General features: G+C 36.3%; 2 protein-coding genes across 2 annotated transcripts; both read left to right on the top strand.

The window, feature by feature from the left end:
- The first annotated feature begins 23 nt into the window (after positions 1-23).
- On the top strand, positions 24-5755 carry LOC140807941 (casein kinase 1-like protein HD16). The gene is made up of 16 exons (XM_073164900.1): positions 24-657; positions 1583-1714; positions 1794-1867; positions 1963-2032; positions 2126-2181; positions 2276-2347; positions 3124-3218; positions 3312-3378; positions 3479-3608; positions 3683-3901; positions 4006-4157; positions 4234-4408; positions 4618-4708; positions 4798-4955; positions 5037-5225; positions 5329-5755. Exons 1-16 carry the CDS (start codon positions 322-324, stop codon positions 5386-5388), a joined length of 2076 nt encoding a protein of 691 aa, XP_073021001.1. The 5' UTR covers positions 24-321; the 3' UTR covers positions 5389-5755.
- Positions 5756-16142: 10387 nt separating this feature from the next.
- Positions 16143-16891, top strand: LOC140807928 (uncharacterized). Its single transcript, XM_073164884.1, has one exon. It carries the CDS (start codon positions 16217-16219, stop codon positions 16724-16726), a length of 510 nt encoding a protein of 169 aa, XP_073020985.1. The 5' UTR covers positions 16143-16216; the 3' UTR covers positions 16727-16891.
- The last annotated feature ends 4687 nt before the right edge of the window (positions 16892-21578 follow it).

The raw sequence follows: 21578 nt of genomic DNA, 5'->3' as shown, positions 1-21578 counted from the left end.
GGTCATCTCTCTTGATATACACCACTATTTTTGGTGGTACAACCTTTTTTCGAGCCACTCCCTGCCCTAATTCCCCCTTTTTGATTTTGGTTACAATTTTCGGAATCTACTTGTTCACACGCATGCATGTTTAATCGGGATTCATATAATCAGAAGCCAACTATCGATTGGTTATTGATTGCCTAGTTCTTTACGATTTATTTATTTATTTATTTTTTGTGTGAAACTTTGACATTTTATTTGGGATCTGAGGGAAGAAGCTGGGTTTTGATGAAGAATTATTCCTGGGATTCGTGAAAGAGTTGATGGGTTTCCGTAGATATGCCTCGACTGCGTAGCGGAGCGCGCCGAGGACGCCAACCCGCTGCTGCTCGACTCGACCCGTGCCAGGATACGCAAGCACCTGTATTTGTACGGAGAACCAGGCGTACTGCAGGGAGGAGAAATAAGGATAAGGAAGTTGAGGTTGAGGTAGATGGTTCCGGTGTTTTGACGGAAACAACGTCGGATAAGGCTGTAGATAGTAACAGAGTTGAGGAAGTGAAAGAAGAGGTAGGGGAAAAGAAGATGAACGAGAATAACAGTGGTGCGCGTGGCAGTGGTGATAAGGGTGCGGGACCCGAGGATGAAGGAACTACCGCTCCTCTTCCTGAAAGGGTTGGTGACATGTTGTTTCAATTTTTTTTTTTTTTTTTGTGAATGGGTATTTTATACGCGTGTATTGGCTTTTTCAGATTAATTTGAAGAAGTTTATTTTGGTTAATATGTAAAAGTTCTGGTGTCTAAGAGATGGATTAGATGATTATAAACGAGGATGACTTAAGCTCAGGCTCTAAATTTCTCTGCGATTTATATGCTTACATTATTTCTTGGTTCACCTTTTGGGTTCTCCTGGACTAGGTTCATTCCGGGGCAATAAACTTGATATGGGGTTTGCTGTTGCTCTGTGCAGTGACTAAGCCCGGAATTGGTCTTAGGCCGTGAAATTGAAACCTAAAGGGTGTTTTTTAAAAAAATATATGGCACTAAAAGTATATTTTTATTTTGTTTTCATATTGAAATTGTCGTTTATTGGGAAATTTAAAATTCAGAGTAAATGGTCGTTCTTTTTGGCAACCTGCCTTCATGGCTTCTTCCTTCTTGGTGTAGCAATTGATACCGCAATGATTGTTGCTATGTGTTACTTGGTGTAAAAATTGATAGGATGCTTGTTGTTATTTGCTACTTGGCCTAAAATCAACCTTTTGAGCGATCAAAATGTATCTTGTCTGGATGGCTTATATTGTTTGTAGTTGTTACACTTATTTTGATACTATGCATCACATTGATGCTGTTATTGACTTTGTCCGAAGGTTACAAATTTTTTGCTTTAATGAGATAAACGAGTTTGTTAAGGGACACAACATGATGTTTTTTTATTAGGAAGCTATGACATGCAATAAATAATTTTCATTTATCTTTCTAATTCAGTTTATTTTAGCGATGGTTTTAGTTCGATTTCATAAAGAATTCAGTATAAGAGCTATTGATTCTTTCCAGCTTGGAGTGTCAGAGTTAATTGAATCTGCTTTATCCTTAACAGGTTCAAGTTGGTGGTTCTCCAGCGTATAGAGTTGAGAAGAAACTGGGGAAAGGAGGGTTTGGGCAAGTTTATGTAGGTCGCCGAATCAATCCTCCAAATCCTAATGAAAGAACAGGTTCAGGAGCTGTAGAGGTATATACTTAGGATCCTGGCCCTATTTTCTGCAGCATTGATCTTTGTTTGTGTGACGGAACATTCTTTTGTTTCATAGGTTGCTATGAAGTTTGAGCACCGTAGCAGCAAAGGTTGTAATTATGGACCACCATATGAGTGGCAAGTCTATAAGTGAGTGATTTCATTATCGTTTCTCTGTTGCTAAGTTTCAATATTTCTCTTCCATGAACGTTACAGAATTGAACTAAATCACTATTTTGATTTAGTGTGCTCGGTGGCAGTCATGGCATTCCACATGTCCATTTCAAGGGACGGCAAAATGACTACTATATAATGGTGGATTATCTGATCTCTAGTACATATTTTTTTCCATACCTTTTCTTTTCATTTTCCCTCTAAGGGTAAAAATAATATTTTTTCTTTTTACAGATCATGGATATGCTTGGTCCTAGTTTGTGGGACGTCTGGAACAACAATTCCCACATGTATGTCTCCTACGTAATTGATGATTTGTATACCTTTTGGCTTTTGTCTTTTATTATATGGCTTGCATGTAACATCATCATGTCCCTTTTGCAGGATGTCTATTGAAATGGTGGCATGCATTGCCATTGAAGCCATCTCCATTTTAGAGAAGTTACACTCTAGGGGGTAATCTTTCCAAATTACCTTTTCTGGAAAAATGATGACAATTTCGGTTTTAAGTTGGGAGTATCAGGGGAAGAGTTTTTGGGAATATTTTGGGGGAATGTTGCCAGAAAATTAAATTGATATTTTGTGTTGATATGTGAAAATGAAATTGTTTCTGAAGATGCCAATTCATGACAGAAATGTTACAATTATTTCAAAATTTAGAATTTTGAATAAATTTTGGGTTAGAATATAATATGAGAATATTAATTTTTGGAAATCGTGAGAAGTTTGTTTAAACAAATTGGTTATGTTGGAAGATGTGAATAGGATGGAAATATTATTCTGGGAAAATAAAGAAAAAATCAATGGTAGTTTCTGTTTTTATTTTGGGGATGAGAAATTGTTTCTGGAAATAAGAAACAAACTTTGCGGATGTTTCTTATTGCATTTTTTGAAATATCGTGGAGATTAACTTGTTTAATCCTGAAAGATTTGTACTTGCATCTTTTAGAGAGTGTTGTAGATATTGTTAATCGCTAGCATTGGATTATGGGAGAGGCTGAGACTTGGATGCACCTACCACAAGGCTTAAGATCTGACAACTATCTTTGGGTCATAGAAATTTTAATGTTTTGAGACAAGAAATCTGTAGTTGAATGTTTATTGAGCTAATAGTTGATTTGGAAGAAAATCAATTAATGTTCCTGCTGTAGTGTTATGATCATGTGGTATGGAGTTCAATCATCCTGTATTACTTCAAAAAATCTAATTAATATTATTCCTTATTTCTTCAGATATGTGCATGGTGATGTGAAGCCAGAAAACTTTTTGCTTGGTCCACCTGGTACAACTGACGAGAAAAAGCTCTTTTTGGTTGACCTTGGATTGGGTAATTTCTGTCAAACAGTAGCATATTTATGACAAAGCAAATTGTAGATATAAGCAAGACATGCTTACTTGTGCCACTCTTATGAAATTTCAGCCACCCGTTGGCGTGATACTTCGACTAGCCTTCATGTTGACTATGATCAACGGCCAGACGTGTTCAGGTGAAGTTTTTTGTTGTTTTTCCATCTAGGATGAAATTTTATACTATTTCAATTTTCAAATCAATGGTAATGTTTATGCATGAAAAATTTGGGTTTTCAGGGGAACTGTGCGATATGCCAGTGCGCATGCCCATCTGGGAAGAACTGGTAGCCGTAGAGACGATTTGGAGTCCCTTGCTTATACTCTAATTTTTCTTCTACGTGGTCGTCTTCCTTGGCAGGGGTTCCAGGTTGGTAGTCGCAGCTCCAAAAGCATGTTCGTTGACTATTTATTAGCAATTCTCATGCTTTGGTGCTTTTATAGGGTGAGAATAAAGGCTTCCTCGTGTGCAAAAAAAAGATGTCAACCTCTCCCGAAGCTCTTTGTTGCTTCTGCCCTGCACCTTTCCGGCAGTTTGTTGAGTATGTTGTGAACTTAAAATTTGATGAAAAGCCTAATTACGCAAAGTACATCTCCCTCTTCGATGGAATAGTTGGTCCAAATCCAGACATCAGGCCAATCAACACTGAAGGTGCTCAGAAGGTATTTGAAATTGTTTTAGTATATCTGGGATTATTTTGTGGATGTTACATAAATTTGCTCACTTTTGATTTTGTTCTCACGGCACAATTTTTACCTCATTGAAGCTCATATATCAAGTGGGACAAAAGAGAGGACGGCTTATGATGGACGAGGATGAAGGTGGTGATGATGAGCAACCAAAGAAAAAGGTCCGTATTGGAATGCCGGCCACACAATGGATTAGCGTGTATAATGCTCGACGCCCTATGAAGCAAAGGCAAGCATTAATGGCTTAAGTTTCATCCTCTATTTTTCATTGGAACAGTAGTTATATCTTACATTTTTTCCTTTAGATATCACTACAATGTCGCAGACACGAGGCTTTCTCAGCATATCGAGAAAGGAAACGAGGATGGACTATTTATTAGTTCTGTGGGATCTTGCTTAAATCTGTGGGCTCTAATAATGGATGCTGGAACTGGATTTAGTGATCAAGTTTATGAACTCTCACCTCATTTTCTTCACAAGGTTTCTTTTTTTCTGCGTACATCCAGTCTGTAATTTTTAATCTTTACATGTCACACCAGCTCAAAATTAAGTTAAAAAGCGAAGTTTGAAAAAATTATTGGTATTGATTTTAGCCGAGGCTCTAAATATTTACGATTGGAAATATAATATCGAGCCATTGTTTAAATAATTGAATTTCAGACACCATTAATTAATTATATTGTCATTAGGAATGGATAATTGATAAGTGGGAGAAGAATTTCTACATCAGTGCAATAGCAGGGGCGGACAACGGGAGCTCGTTAGTAATCATGTCTAAAGGTGTTAGTCTCACAACTCACAACCCAATTAATTGTTACACTTGCTACTATTACATGCCGTTAACCTCCAGTTTTACTTTCCAAATATAGGTACCCAGTATTTGCAACAATCATATAAAGTTAGTGAATCATTTCCATTCAAGTGGATCAATAAAAAATGGCGGGAGGGATTCTATGTCACCGCCATGGCTACTGCTGGATCCAGATGGGCAATTGTTATGTCTCGTGGGGCAGGGTTTTCCGATCAGGTTCATGTTGTTATGTTACGGTTACCAGTTTATCTAACCCAAAAGAATACAGTCTCATTGTATCTATTCATTGAACTCTAGGTTGTGGAGTTGGACTTTCTTTATCCCAGTGAAGGTGTTCATAGAAGGTGGGAAGCTGGGTACCGTATCACTTCGATGGCAGGGACAACAGATCAGTCGGCTCTTGTTCTTAGCATGCCCAGAAGAAAACCAACAGATGAAACACAGGAGACCCTTCGAACTTCTGCTTTTCCGAGTGCGCATGTCAAGGTTGGCATTTTTTTAGAATTATGTATCTTTCTTTTCTCGTTCTTTTAACATTTATTATCCCTTTTGATCTTTTCTTGAAACCTGAAAACCACTTTACTTTCAGGAGAAATGGGCAAAAAATCTTTACCTTGCTTCCGTTTGCTATGCAAGAACCGTATCTTGAAACATAGGAAATTTTCGGCTGATTGAGCTGTCCTTTCCTCATTCGAGTCAAAGCGAGCCAATGATGCTGGGTTTTTGTTCACCGGAGCAAAGAAGAATCACCATTGTTCCATCAGTCACCGAGTCGGCTGGTTGTGCGGACAAAAGTTGTTAGCCTATGCTTCTCTTAGCATCAAAAGTACCGTGCAGTGACCAGCCATTTTCTATATGGTTTATGCAACGACAGATCTGCCTTCATTGCATAGAAAAGTTTGTATCATGTTTTGAACTAACAATCGTTTGAAGATAATTAAGAAAAGAGTGCAGAGCCTAATATTGCGTTCTTCAATGTAGGCTGCAATTTATATTAAGTTCCCCTTTGAGTTCCACTTTCCTATATTTTCATTGTTACCTAAGGCACATTGTGTCGTAATATTCAAACATAAAATTCTTGTTTAAGAATCGACGACTTAAAACTCATCTAACATAGAAATCTTAGGTTTGGGATGAGTTGTCTAAGAAAAATTGAGGTATTGTCTTCCTAAATTCGTATGTGGTAGATACTACTCTCCCTTTGTATATAATGAATAATATAAAGAACAAGGTGCAATTAAATAGCCCAGATTATGCGTCTTGGCCGCTCTAGCTAACAGGATAAAAGAAGGAAGGAAGAGAATTCACTGTACCACTCCAGCTTAAGGAAGGAAGAGAATTCGTTGTACCAGTGGTTTTAAGAAGAGATGAAAGAAATAAATGGAAAGCTCTCGACGTAGAGAAATAATTGTTTTGTTTTTATGGGTCTTTTAAAGCACAGTTGACAGGATGTTTATATTATATTTATGAACAATAATAATAAGCAAAAACTTGTGTGAGACGGTCTCACGGATTGTATTTGTGAGACGGGTCTCTTATTTTGGTTATCCATGAAAAATTATTATTTTTTATGCTAAGAGTATTACTTTTTATTGTGAATATGGGTAGGTTGACCCGTCTAACAGATTTTGATCCGTGAGACGATCTCACATGAGACCCGCTCATAATAATAATAATAATATATAAATTATGAGAGGATGATTAGTCGAAAGGAAATACAGAACACTATGAGTTCCAATAGTTTTTTCTCTAAGACAAGCGTTTACCTCGTACGTGATAAGAATTTAAAATTCATGTGATATTTTTTGTTCCCCACAATAATAATTTTTATTTTTGTCCCCCCACATGGCATAGATATTAACTAAAAAAATACTGAAATAAATTAAATTAAGAGTGAATCTATTCCATTTCGGCCAATTTATTTAGATTTGATTAGGGGTGGTAGACCATAAATTCATAGTGGGTGTTTTGAATAAAATTGACCATTAATTAGAATCAAATTTATTTATTCAAAATGCTAATTGGACCACAATTGTTAATTCATAAGAGTAGGTCTCTTGTGAGACGGTCTCGCGGATTTTTATCTATGAGACCGGTCAACCTTACGGATATTCATAATAAAAATAATACTCTTAGCATAAAAAATAATACTTTTTCATGGATAGCCCAAATAAAATATCTGTATCAAAAAATGCTACTCGTAAGATCGCCTCACACAAGCTTTTGTCAATTCATAATTGGCATACAATTTGTTCCATATTCCCGGTTGGTAATGTTTCACTTTTATATTGCCCATATTTTTTAAATACAAGTGATCTTTTCATATTCTAAAACAGAATTCATATTCCTTTAATACATTAGCTATATATCAATAAACTATTAATTTGGTATATCGATTATTGCAAATGACTCAATATTATTTAATTTTTTTGAAAATTGAGTTTTTCCACAATTTAAAATTACAATGATATAAAAAAAAGTGCACATTTTTTTGTAAATATCTTCATTGATTACCAAGTTTCTTAAAATTTACAATGCTAAAATTTTGTTTATATTAAAACAACTTCCACATCACAGCCATAGTTTTATGAATTCTAGATTATCGAATGAAAATTATGAACTCTAATGACATAAATATTTTAAAAATGTGATAGAAAATATTTAAAGACACATCATTTACTGGTATTATTTGACTTTTCAATAATATATTTATGACCCAGTGGGTAAAGATCATCGTTCAAATTAGTAAACAACTATTATATAAAACAAGAATGTACTGTACTAATTTTAAAATATTATATTATTAAAACAATAAAATTTCTGTCCCGCTAAAATTATTTAAAGTGACACTTTAAATAAGAAAATTTGTAACAGGGGTTAGCTTTAGATTTTAAAGATATTTTAAAGATTGTAATATAAAGTGACATATAAAATTAGTAAACATCAATATAAACATCTTGATAAATTCAAGCTCATCTCAAAATTGGCCCCAATGCTTTAAGGCACAGACCTCATTATTGATCAAGACCCAGTTACCAAAACCAACCATATAGTAAGGTGTCCGAGCCCAGGAGTCCGAGCTCATTGATTTCTAACAAGAACGGACTCCTCAACCATATTTATTAAAAGTCCGAACTGTTTACTAGAAGTCTAAGCCTACTAATGTGGACGAGAATTCAAGCTCTAACGCTGTTAGTTGTCGATAAAGGAAAAACTCTAATAAATACGGGATTCAATCAAACCTCGTCGAGATAAGGCAAAAATCCTAGCCCTCTTCAAAAATACTAGTTGTTGTGGTCACTGGTTAGTTATCTTTGGCCTTCCTCCGACACATATTGATCATACAGTTAGTTATCTTTGAAACGTCGGATGTGGTAAAGTAACTCAATACAATAGAATGTAATCGCAACATGGATTGGCCATTGAAACGTCCCTTATTTTTAACTTTAAAATTTAATTAAATAATAGAGATTTTTTTTATTAAAAATTTTCTTCTAATTTCAAAACCATTCAACATAAAAACTAGTAATTTTAAAACCTCAAATGCAAAAAAAATCTATAAATCGTCAACCACAAATTGTGCGTCAATTTTAAAATAATCTAACAATTAAACTTCAAAATAAAGTATAAAATATTTAAATAAATAATTCTCAAGATCTTTACTTTAGAATCTTAAATCTTAAGCTAGTGCAAAAAATAAAAGCCCCTCGGAAGTGTACTACCAGACCCGATCTACTCAAACATCAGCGTCTCCCTCAAAATCATCCTCACCTGCGAACATTCAAACCTAGCGAGTGTAATGACTCAACACGTTGTAACCGTACGTAGAAAATAATACATATACATGCACATGTAGCTTTAAAATAAATATTTTAATAAAATAAGCTGGCGTAAAAATTCATAAACATATATCATTTTCATAAATTATTTAGCAGATAACAGCATAAATCGTTTCCTCGTCATATATCATTTTTGGTTAAGTTTGATACTTGAAAATGACTATCTTTTATCTTTTATCATTCATTATCTGGTCGACTCATCAGTCTATATACACCAAGTACGTGAGAGTGGAGCGTCAGCAACCCTCGTCACTGAGCCGTGACCAAAAATGGAAATACGATCATTGGGCTCCTTTTGTGGCCTTCTCCCGTAATGGGCTCCCTCTAGGGTCTTTTCTCTCATGATATCCTCATTATATCCTCGTTATCACAATCAATTCATATCCTTCAAAATATTTTTCCCTTTCTTTTTATTTATAAAATATCATTTTCTTTCAAAAGTCGTAAAATAACATTTTTCAGGCAAAATCATAGAGCCTTTGTATATATCATAAAAAATCATATTTTCATTATAAACATTTTAAAATATAATTTAGCATGTATTATGATTCTTCAGGACATTGTACAGACTTTTCGACCTACCCGGGACGTAAAATGATCATTTTACACTTGGACCTCGAACTTCTCAATTTTGAATTTTTCTTACTTTCTTGACTCGAACCTATCCTGAACCATCATATAAGTTTAAATTTGACTTCTAATATTTTTCTTAGACATAAATCCGACTTTTTCGATTTAATTACTTTATAACTAAACCGTGAAGCGTTTTACACCCGAATTAATTCCAAACTTAATATTTTATTCTCAAATTTTAAATATAAGCTTTTAATCTCTAAACTACCCTCGTGAACCACGAACCACCCCCCGTGAACTACGGTTCGAACCACTTTCCCTTCTTTCTAGCCAGGTTCAAACCATTCCTCCCTAGAATCGTTCACATCACCCAAACCACGAGCCACCCTGGACCGAACCTTGCCCAGACCCTCCTGGACCCTACCTGACCGAGCCTTGACCAGTGCACCAGCCCTCAGCTGTTGCAGCCAAGCCGCGTGCACAAACGCATGCACGAGAAACCCTAGGGCTCGCGGCTCCTCTTCCCTTGCTCGTCGTTGAGTCCAGCCATCCTAGGACTCTCCCTAGATCTAGGAAACAACCATCACAATGCCTTGACCGAGCCTGGTTGAGCCCCTGGTCCGGTGGCCCCCTAGCCGTTCACTATAACCCAAGAGAAACCATATCAAACCCTAGGTTCGACTTCCATTAGCCTTGCACGATTCCAGCCTACGTTCCGCCATTAAAAGACTCTTTTTACGACTCATAAATATCTCATATTGGCAATGTGTCCTTAGACATTATAAAGCGCCTCAAACAAGCGTAAAAACGTAAAATCTTTGAATAATATTCATCCAATTGTCAAATAGTTTGATCAATATAATTTTCATGCTTCAAAAGTAGAACACACATATTATGGATAGAATGGTGGAAAAAAGAAAGTTTAGAAGCTTGTCTTTGCGTTTAGAACGCTCAAATAGTCAATTGTTGGCACGGGTTGCGAAGAAGAACGAACAAGTCATGAACCACCTTGGATTTTTGCTCCCGAAATTTTCGAAAATTTCAATGTGTGATGTGTGTGATTTTCTGCTGCTGGTAGGAGTCCTCAACCCTAGGTTTGCTTTTATAAATTTCGAATTCTAGTGTTTCTAAAAGTTAGGTTTCTAGATTTTTGGTTTAGAAATACTTAGGCCCATAAATCCTAGGTAAATTAGGTCCATTAAGGCCTAATTAAATATAAAATAAAAGTTACAAAAATAGTTTTCAAAAATAATAAATTTCGGGCCCATAAAAGTCTTTTGTTTGACTAAAACCGACTTCCTGGATAAAATAAGGCTCGATCGTGAATAATTTGTCCACCATTTTTAGAAAATTTATCATATTATTGAGCCTTAAAAACATTTATCGAAAAATATTCTCATCTTACTCGTCCCAGATCTCTTTTCCTCGGCTTAATATCGAATATCCGGACAAAATCCTTAATTTCATGAAATCGTGCAATTTATAATCATATAAAATATATCATTTAAGCATTTAAAATTAATTGAATAAAATAAACAACCAATTTAAATAATTTTCATGGATGTGGTTTACGTGGACTGATTTTTGGGCGTGAAAGCCATTTTACAAAGACACCTCCGGATTGAAAAACTCTGAAAAGCTCGACTAGCTCAATGCCATATAACCCACGAATATGCTATTCATAAAATTCTGACCAACTCGTCATCATGTAAATCCACGAACGTGGCATTTACAAAAGCCCGACCCTCAGCTCGACATTATGTAAGTTCACAAATGTGACATTCATAGAAACAAAGCACACAAATGTGGCATTCCTGAATAAGCCTGACCATCTTGACACTATATAAGTCCAAGAATGTGGGATTTATATAAACAAAGCCTACGAATATGGAACTCATCTCGGAAGCCCGATTATCAGCACGGAACTATGTAAGCCAATGAATGTGGCATTCACAGAAACAAATCCCACAAATGTGGCTTTCATGAATAATCCCGACCAGCTCGGCACTATATAAGTCCACGAATATGGAATTATGAAATCCCAACCATCTCAGAACTATGTAAGACCACGAATGTGGCATTCATAAAAACAAAGTCCACAAATATGGCATTCACCAAAGCCTGACCAGCTCGGCACTATGTAAGCCAAAAAATTTGGTATTATTAAAAAACAAAGTCCACGAATGTGGCATTCACCAAAGCCCGACAAGCTCGCACTATGTAAGACAACGAATGTGGCATTCTTAAAAGACAAAATCCACGAATGTGACATCCGTCAAAGCCTGACCATCAGCTCGACACTAAATAAAACCACGAAGGTAGCATTCATAAAAAAAAGTCCATGAATATGATATTCACCAAAGCCCGACCATCAGCTCGCCACTATGTAAAACCAAAATTGCGACATTCATAAAAACAAAATCCACGAAAGTGGCAATCATCAAAGCCCGACTAGTTCGATGCTGTATAAACCCACGTATGATGAATCCATATATAAGCCCCATCTCGGCTTCGCAAAATTACTTAGCCAATCTTGGTTTCAAGTCAAAATGGCACGGAGAACCATCTTGTTTGGGTTTTATGTTTATTACTTAGTCAATTTTAGTTTCAAGTCAAAAAATCTCGGAAAACCATAATGTTTGGGTTTTATGTTTATTACTTAGCCAAATTGGGGTTTCAAGTTCCAAAAGGGCTCAGACATCCATCGTGTTTGAGTTTTATGTTTATTTCTTAGCCAATTTTGGTTTCAAGTCAAAGGGGCTCGAATAGTCATCCTATTTGGGTTTGATGTTTATTACTTAGCCGATTTTGGTTTCAAGTCAAAAGGGTTCAAATGGTTCGGACATCTATCATGTTCGGGTTTTGTGTTTGTTAATCACTTTGGGTTTCAAGTCAAAAGGACACAGACAACCATCCAGCTCGGGTATTACAAGTTTATTGAAGCTATGAATGTAAATTATGAAGCATAAAATTTTTCGTAAATCCAAACCAGCCATTACAAATAAAAAAGCGCCAAGCATGACATAAAAATGGAAAAATTAAATTCAGAGAGACTAGGGGTCGGCTGCATCTCCACCCTTGGTCTGGTCATCTTGCTCGGACATTTCTCCCTCCTCGGGCATATCTTCAAGAGCCATATCTAAATCCAGGAATGAGTTCGGTTGCTTGGCAGAATAGCCATTAGCTTGGAATTGGGCCAAGGAATTCTTGAACCCCACTTCAAAGTAGATGACGGCCCTTTCAGCACAGAGTCTATCAAAATATGAGGATTTAATTAACTCCTCCTTTTTTCAAGCTCATGTGGCCTCGACCTCCCCTTCACGCCTCTAATCCTTGTCCATCAAGCATTTAATCCTCATCTCGGCCTTGTTCAAGTGGTCTTGAGCACTCTATAGCTCACATCGTGGGATATGAAGCTCATCGTCATTCTCTAACTTGAGGTCTCGTAACCGTTGGGTCAACTCCCTGTGCCGGGCAAAGATGTCATCCATGCTCTTAGCATTCACCAGGGTGTTGTTTGGGACTTTTGAGCTCGGAGTGTGTACTCTCCGACCCAAACAAAGCTCTGTCAGAAAGAAGCATGGGTTATTACGAGAATACATTAAAATTAGCTAGATAAGGGGTCAGATACAAACCAAAGTTACCTGCATGAACCCAAGGGCCATGGATTCCTCAACAAGTGAGTCCGAGGCCAAATGGAGAACCCCCAAGTCTAGGGAAGGAACCAAATTTTGGATCATCCATATGGCCCCACGCCCATCTGGTTTAGCCAGGAAGGAAATGTCCGGGTTGCGGGGGTTGTGAGCATAATCCAGAACCACTAGCACGGGCTTGGAAGGGGCTTCACCCACTTTGTATTTTCTCTTGGAGAGGGTAGACAGTTCGGACCCATGTGGGTTGAGTTATGAGAAACCGATCCCGAGGTTTCTTTCCTTTCTTGTTGGGAGGATGAGAGGTTGGCTCGGTTGCCAGCTCCTTAGAAGGGGCCTCGGTTCTTTTCCTCTTCAACTTGGTCATTTCTGCCTTCATTTTAGCTTCCATCGTGTGGTCATCAGCATGTAAAATACATAAAAGTAATGGGCAGAAAAGTAAAAAAAAATGAAAATAAAGGGTCGGAGGATCATATCTATGTCCCCCTTCCACCCCACTTTTTTTATTAGCAGAACCCAAATTTACAGAGCATGTTGTCTTCTAACAAGCTCTCAATATTATAACACTTGACACTCATGGTGACTGAAAAATTCTTGAAGTCATGGTCCGGCTCAGCTAATTTCTTGGGAAGAGTAAAGTTCATGACCCAGAACATGCTACAGCGCCATGGCTTGGTTGACCTGACAAAAAAAAAATGTTTTGCCATCCCTTATGGGAGTCTAGATTCCCTTTGAAAAATTTGTGCTCGAGGCGGATGGACAAGTAAAAACAGCCAGGAGCGGTTCTCTTTATTTTAATGAATTTAATAATTTCCCGATCCCCATGGGAACCTTGAAAAACCTAAATAAAACACATAAATCTAGAAATGAACTAATTGAATTAGAGCTTAACTGGCTCAAAATATTTGAAAACAATCACATGTGGTTTGGATGAGTTTAGGCATTGGCAATCTAAGGCTCATTTCTAACCGATCTACATAAAAAGCATAGAATCTCTCGGGGGGTTGATGAGCTCGGTCTGTCCAGCCATGGATGCATATTTATAACTACGGGGCATGCCCGACCCCTCTCTAATAGTTGGTCCTAAGTCAGGATCTAAGTGGGAAGCCAAGACTTCATACCAGGGCCGACCTTTTTCTTTTAATCTAACCTCATCAGCCTTCAATTGCCTCAGTCTTTTAGATTTTTCAGCTCGAGTTTCAAGAGGACATGGTTCTGGATCTTTTTATAAAGGTTCGGATGGTCCGGGCTCAGTTGTTTGAGACATTGGGTCATCTAAATAATCAATTAATTCCAGAACATAGTATTCATCGGGGGAAGACAAATCTACTCCTAGAATTAATTGAAATGAACAAACTTACTGAAAGGGACGGATGGTAAATGGTCGGGCGAATGAAATGATGGTCGGGAAAGTTCTCGAAATTTCAACAGATTAACGGCTCGGAGAAAAAAAAGCTGAAATAATGGGAGGATAGTCTTCTATTTATACTTGGGATCATCATCTGCACCATTTGGTATGCCACGTTGGATCAAAGAAACACACCTCAAAAACGAAGAACACAAAGAGAAAGACTAGGAGTTTGAACAGATTTTTTAGTATAAACTTCATACTTTTTTTAGGAGATGTGCTATTGATGTCCCCTAAAATTGACACATCTGGACAGATCAAAGCCATCAATAAATTGGCCCTAGCCCTTTAAGGCCCATACCTCATTATCGATCAAGAGTCCGGATACTGAGCTCAACAATATAGTAAGGTGTCCGAGCCCAGGAGTCCGAGCTCATGAATTTCTAACAGGTTCGGACCCCTCAACCCTGTTTATTAAAGGTCCGAATTGTTTACTAGAGGTCCAACCCCAATAATATGGTCGGGAAGTTCGAGCTATAACGTAGTTAGGGAATATGAAGATATCTTCGTCGATAAAGGAGAAACTCTGATAAATATGAGATTTGATCAAACCTCATCGAGATAAGACAAGAATCATAGCCGCCATAAAGAGTCCTAGCTGTTGCGGTCGTTAAGTCCTACTGCATGATGTCTTTTGTCTCAAATAGAGTTCTATCTTAACAAGAATTCTACTCCCATAGGGTACGTAACCACCCCACTCATGCCTCTATAAATACAAGGTACGAGTCTACAATTTTATTAACTGACACTCTCTTACTCTCTTAGCACTACTATATCTCACTCTTAAGTTGTTCTCCCGACTAACTTAATCATCAGAGGTGTCACATCGAAAAACTCTCAGGCGACCCCTAACCTTATTTTATTCTGTGCTAAATCCAGAGCACCGAATCGGATTTGAAGACTCGCTCTTTAGACTGAATCCAATGTAAATTTTTTATATTATTATAGTTCTTAAAATTTTTTTATACAAATTGTCAAACTAAAATAGTTATTTTCAACGAAATAAAAAATTTTGCAAATCAAAATTCTGATTTTTGAATGATATTTTGAGAAAGGTGCTATTAAAAAAGTAATTCTTTATAATTTAGAGTTCAGGGATAAAAAATACATATGATGCGTGTATATTATGGATTTGAAATGTTCAATTTTAATTCGTTTTTAAAAACAAAAAAAAACATATAAATTTTATGAGAAAAATACAAATCTCATATTTGTCTCTACTAATAGAAAATATTATTTTTAATATAAAAAATATTAATTTTCATTATATATATGGATATGATTAACTTTTTTCACTCATATAAATATATGATACAAATTGTTGGGATAATAGGGAAATAAACGAGGTAACATCGCAGCTAAACATCATAAGTAATATCAACAATGAATATAATGAATATTTGTAGTAGTTCACCAAAGATTGAGCCACGTCTACTCTAAACCTCTCAAGGAGATCATTTCTTAATTAATAACAAAGAAGAAAAGAGAATTGAGAATATAAAGTATTTCATTCAGAACATTCTAATTTGAACACTAATTTGCTATACACAAATCATATTTCTTACAAGATAAATAATCATTAAGAAATCTCACACTAAATCATTTATCTCACTTTTACACTTATGATTGTAAATGAGAGGATTTTGTATTTTGGTGTGATTTTGAAATGAAAAATGAATGAGTATTTATAGGTGAAGTTTAGGAAAGAAAAAAAATTATACGTCGTTACAATATAATGAAGCAATCTTTGAATTCAAAGCAAGCTAAATTTTAATTCAAAGAACATCATTTTTGAATTATAAACACGTGTTGATATCATGTCACAAGATAGTTACTCTTTTAATTTTGCTAGGGTCCTAACCCTGTTCTAAATTTTACTACGATAAGTTTGTCAACTTAATTAATTAGCCTATTCTGTATATATTAATGTAAAACAGCTCACTCGTATTTCTTACCCTGCCTCCCATTATTCCTCCATCCAAAAACAATTTCTCTCAGCAAATTTTAATGTCGAAAGAAAATGATCCTCCGAAATGGGAAGCCAAATCCACAGCAAAATTAAGCAAGTCCACCGCAGAAGAGGTGTGGCCGCTCGTAGAGGATTTCTGCAGCCTCAACAGATGGCTACCAACCATCGACACATGCTACAAGATCGAAGGGTCGAACCGGGAGCCTGGCCTAGTCCGATACTGCGCCACCACTGAAGGCGGTGGAGACTGTGGCGGTGGCGGGGTTCTGAGGTGGTGCCATGAGAAGTTGGTTGATATTGATCCAACCGCCAGGTGTTTGAGCTATGAAATTTTGGAGAATAACATGGGAATCAAGGGTTATAAGTCAACGATAAAAGTCGTCTCAATGGACGGTGGGGATGAGCTGCATGGTTGCTTGATCGAATGGTCGTTCTTGGCCGATCCGATTGAAGGGATGAGTTTCGGGGATATGGCTAGTTATCTTGATCTCAATCTTCAAGGGATGGCAGGAAATATTGAGAAAGGTTTGGGAAAAAGAGATGTATAAATAGTTTGTCTATATTTTATGTAGTTTCTATGGTATCTTTAGTTATGTTAGTTGAATGTCAACAAAAAAAAGTGTTCGTGGAATGTGAATGATACGAAATATGTCATAAATGTTGGTGTACTAGTTTTTTCGAACTCAAAATACAACAGAAGTTTAAATTTCATTTATGACATTCTAAAGTTGATTAGCCGTCATATTGTTCTAATCTATTTATAAGGAGTTTATTGGATGTTCGTTTAAAATTTAACGCTTGACTCGAATTATTCTGTATTTTAAGTGGATATAACTTTTTTTATATTTCCTTACGAACAACAATCAACTTGATTTATCGTTCTTCAACCTCCAACGATTAGGTTCACGATTGAAAGTTGTGTTCTCCATCTTGATCGTATATAAATTTAGAGGAAATTTTCATTGAAAATCAATGGCCGAAAAGCGACGTCATTCCGACGATGACACGAAAAATGTGACATCCCGTCGATTTTTCTTATTTAAAAAATAGGAACAATTTAAACTTTTTATTTTTATAAAATAATCTTGCGGTCTACACCTAACATGAGGACTCAAAATTTGAACTATCATAAAATATTATTACGATCCAAAAAAAGTCATCAATATTTAAAGCATCGTCAACACACAACAGTAATGTATCCCAAACAATACATAATTAAAATACATGCAAATATAAAAATATTTTTCTTAAACATGGCTAAGGAAGGTTCAACAAATGATGTGCCATGCAATTCTCCTCGCCACCCCGAACTACTCAATCGCATGTTTGCCATCAGTAATTTCATCACCTGTCAAGAATATGCATATAGCATCAATACATAATAAAATCATAAGATATGCGTAAGACATTAACATTTACTCACGAGATATTGAATAAGTTGAACTCGTGCAGGCTTCAAAAGATTAACAATCTCACATTATTGATTGTTAGAGAATCAATTGTTCGGTCAATTCGCGTAGACCTTACCTTCAATTCCTTAAGCCATGGCGATCACAAAAATATTGAGTAGGTCTCTTGTGAGACGGTCTCACGAATATTTCTCTGTAAGACGAGTCAACCCTAACGATATTCACAATAAAAAGTAATATTCTTAGCATAAAAAGTAATAGTTTTTAATGGATGACCCAAATAAGACATCTGTCTCACAAAATACGACCTGTTAAACCGTCTCACACAAGTTTTTGCCAAAAATATTTGTACAACTTATCATATTTCATGTAGCAGCACATCCCGCACCAGTCGAAACTAATATGTTGTGCCCGTATAATCCCACCGACGCCCATATCCATGTTTTATTATTCACGTATAGTTTACCACCATATATGTTAGAGTAGATGTCCTGCAAGTCAACTGTTGGCTAGGGATTTTATTGACTCAGTTGTAATTAACAATCTTTATTTTAATAGAATTTATTATTTCATGGTTTTTATTTCTTTATCTGTATACCCATGTGAACAACATATAAAGACCTTACTTTAATACAAATGAATCATAATTCGATGTTGAAACTCGTTTGTAAACACTGTATAATCTAAATTCGTTCCTAGTCGATTCAGCCGTCTAAAACATTGATAAAGGTTAGCTTGAGCTCGAGACTAACATATGTGATGTTGTGTACTGCATTTCTTGGTAAGGGCACAGAGATGTCCAAACATGCAGATGGGTAGTCATATGATGATTATACCGAACAACTCTCCCTCAGACTTTTCAAGTGGTTATCATTCATCGAGAGGATAAGTCTGTGGTTATGATTGTAGACCATTAGTCCTTACGACCTGGGACAACACTGAGGCTCTATGCTAGGGTTGTGCTTTGATTCGTTTACCGGCCCCAGGAGAGTCATCAGGTGGCGAGGTTGGGTCAGTTGAGACACATATAGGAGCCCGTACATTGTAGTCGGGGATTTACCGCTCACCTATGGGTGTGAATATCCTGTGTGATCTGATGAAATAATAGTGTATGAAATATCTGGTTAGAGTATGAGATGTACATTGGAGAAGGAGTTCTCTAATGATACATGCGATGCCACTATTTATATGTATCACATAGTTATCGAATTATTATGCAACCCTCGATGAACCGATGGTTGCAAATTCGATCGGAATATGTGAGATGAAGGGACCGTACTGTACGCTAATCATAATCGACTGGTTCTTGCATGCACTATCAGTGATACCTAGGAGATCATGGGGCAATGCTACTAGAAGCTCTTACCATGATCCGATGGGTGCAATCAGAAATGAGTTCTGAAATTCTAGATCAAAGAGTTGATGAAAAGAATGGGGTTAACTAGAGTAAATCCGAATAAAATAAATGTTATTCTGAATCACATGGAGATGTGAACCCACGGTTAGTTGTATCCCTGAACTATTGAGGGTCACACAAGTACTGGATCATTTGTTCCCGTTGAGAGATTAAATTCAAGGAGTTGAATATATATTATGATATAGTAAATTCAAGGAGTTGAATTTATGATAATTAAATTTTGAGGAAAAAAAATTCAAGGAGTTGAATTTATGACATAGTAAATTCAAGAAGTTGAATTTATAAAATTTGAGAATTTAATTTATTAAAATCAAAAGTTGGGTTTATTAAACATTAAATTTTTGAGGTGATAAAATTCAAGGAGTTGAATTTATAATTTAAATAATAAATTCAAATGTTGAATTTATAATCGATTTAATTTATTAAGCTCAAGAGTTGAGTTTATTAAATATTAAATTAAAATATAATAAGAAGTATGTTTAAAGGGCTTGTAGGAGTACATGTCCAACATACTAAATAATTAAAATTATTAATGGATTTTGATTAATTAATTAAACTAGTTGGACTAGTCCAATTAATTAATCAAGCTCATTAATGTTAATTATGGATATTAGGACATGACTTGTTTATAAAAAAGAGAAAACAAGTTATAACTGTAGAGGCCCGTATTTCGTACTCGTATTTTTGCGGAATTATAAAAATTTTTCTAAATATATGATCATCTTGCCTCATTTATAAAATAAACATGTAAATAATTTTAACTTTAAAATAACAGCGGAAGTCAACATTGTATTTCAAACAACAATTTAAAAATAATCCAACATGTTAAAATCGAGTTTGAATGATAAATGATAAAAGGTGCATAAACTAAATCATAAGGTCCTCGGGTTTACTACTGTTGTCCCAAGATCGATCACTGGTCTCCGCCCGCGGTCTCGACCTCGTCAATACCTACGACAATCAGGTCTAGTGAGTCTAAAGACTCAACATGTATATATCGTGAATAACAAGTAAATATATCATAAAATCGCATGAATCATAAAAATAAAGTATCGTAGAGCGTATGGTGAAAATCGTATAATGAATAATTATAACTACGTGCATATCTGAAAATTCATACGTAAAAGCTTTGCTCAATAGAGCTCTGTCATAACATATCACAATTTTTTCTGGTAGAGATAATGTTTCTAAGCAAGTGGCCCATAACATAGCGTAAGCGCCTGATCAGACTAAACCAAAGTATACTGGGCGGTAGAGATCAATCACAGCCCTTGCACTGGATGTCCGTACCCATACATAATTATAAACCGATCGTAAGTCACCGGGCGGAGAGGTCCTCGGTTGCGCCTACCGACTTCCTAACCCATAAGCATAAGGTGGCCACAAGACATATAGCATATATCTCAAAAATAAATATTTTATATTTTTATGCACGTAATATAATTATAACCTTATTTTTACCGGATGAGTTGGATCGTTCTCAGGCTTGCTGCGACTTACTTCTAGTATGTGACACATGCAATAAATCTTAACTTGACAAAATTTTAATAATAGAACAAAAAACGAGACGATTCGGACCAACAACTTGATTTTTAACCATGGCTTCGTACCAACCCGAACCAACATTAAACCGACGTTTAAACATTATTAAAAATACCCCAAACATACTGAAAAATATGCATAATAACTGTAAAACACGAAAATGGGTGAAAGGAATCGAAAAACATAAAACACTCTTTCGAGAGTCATTTTGGCACCTTTCACCGTAAATTCTCGTACGACCTCTAAACTCGACCGAATCACGAACGGCCAAAAACATGACTTTCCTAACTCATTGAGGTACTGTCCAGTCTAAGGCCATGGGCTAAAAAGCCAGACAAGAACTCAAACCGACCTCATGAACCGAACAGCAAGTTCCTGTCAAATTATAGCAGGAGCAGCTTGTGTATTTGAGGGGAAATTCTGAAATTTAATGACCAAGGGCTTGAACCACCACCCAAATACTCTTACCAAAATCCTAAGGCATGGCTTGGACCATGGCTAAGGGCTAGAAGCCAACAGACCAAACCACACCCCAAAACCGAAACACACTCACACAGGGAATGGAAAGACCGAAATATGCACTTGTGTTGTTGTTTAAAAATTTTGAGGGAACCATGAACCAAACCTTGAAAGGACACCTTGGTCACGTCCTAGACATGGTAAGTGAGGGTTCTAACCATGGCTACAGTCCCTAGGACAGCCAAGATTAGAACACGCACCTTAACCACCCAAACGACCAAAACCGTGACTCATTATTGCACCTAAGGGAAAGTTGTTGTCATTATTTCGTTCTTGAGTGTATGGACTGAAACACATGAACCAAAAACCCCCTAACATACTCAAATCATGCCTATAATCAGCCTTGGGAGCCTGGAACCGAAACAACTCCTGAAATCACAAGAAACATCTCAAACAAAAACATAAGCCAATTCCGAGGACCTGTGCAGATTTTTCGAAAATGTTTCTGCCATAATTTCGTTTGGCCTCATGAATCTTTAACATATAATGTTTAAAAATACTTATAGGACTTGA

Source organism: Primulina eburnea, chromosome 12 (genome assembly GCF_022965805.1).
Source record: "Primulina eburnea isolate SZY01 chromosome 12, ASM2296580v1, whole genome shotgun sequence".
Classification (NCBI taxonomy): Eukaryota; Viridiplantae; Streptophyta; class Magnoliopsida; order Lamiales; family Gesneriaceae; genus Primulina; species Primulina eburnea.
This window is presented reverse-complemented; position numbering and strand designations above follow the sequence as displayed.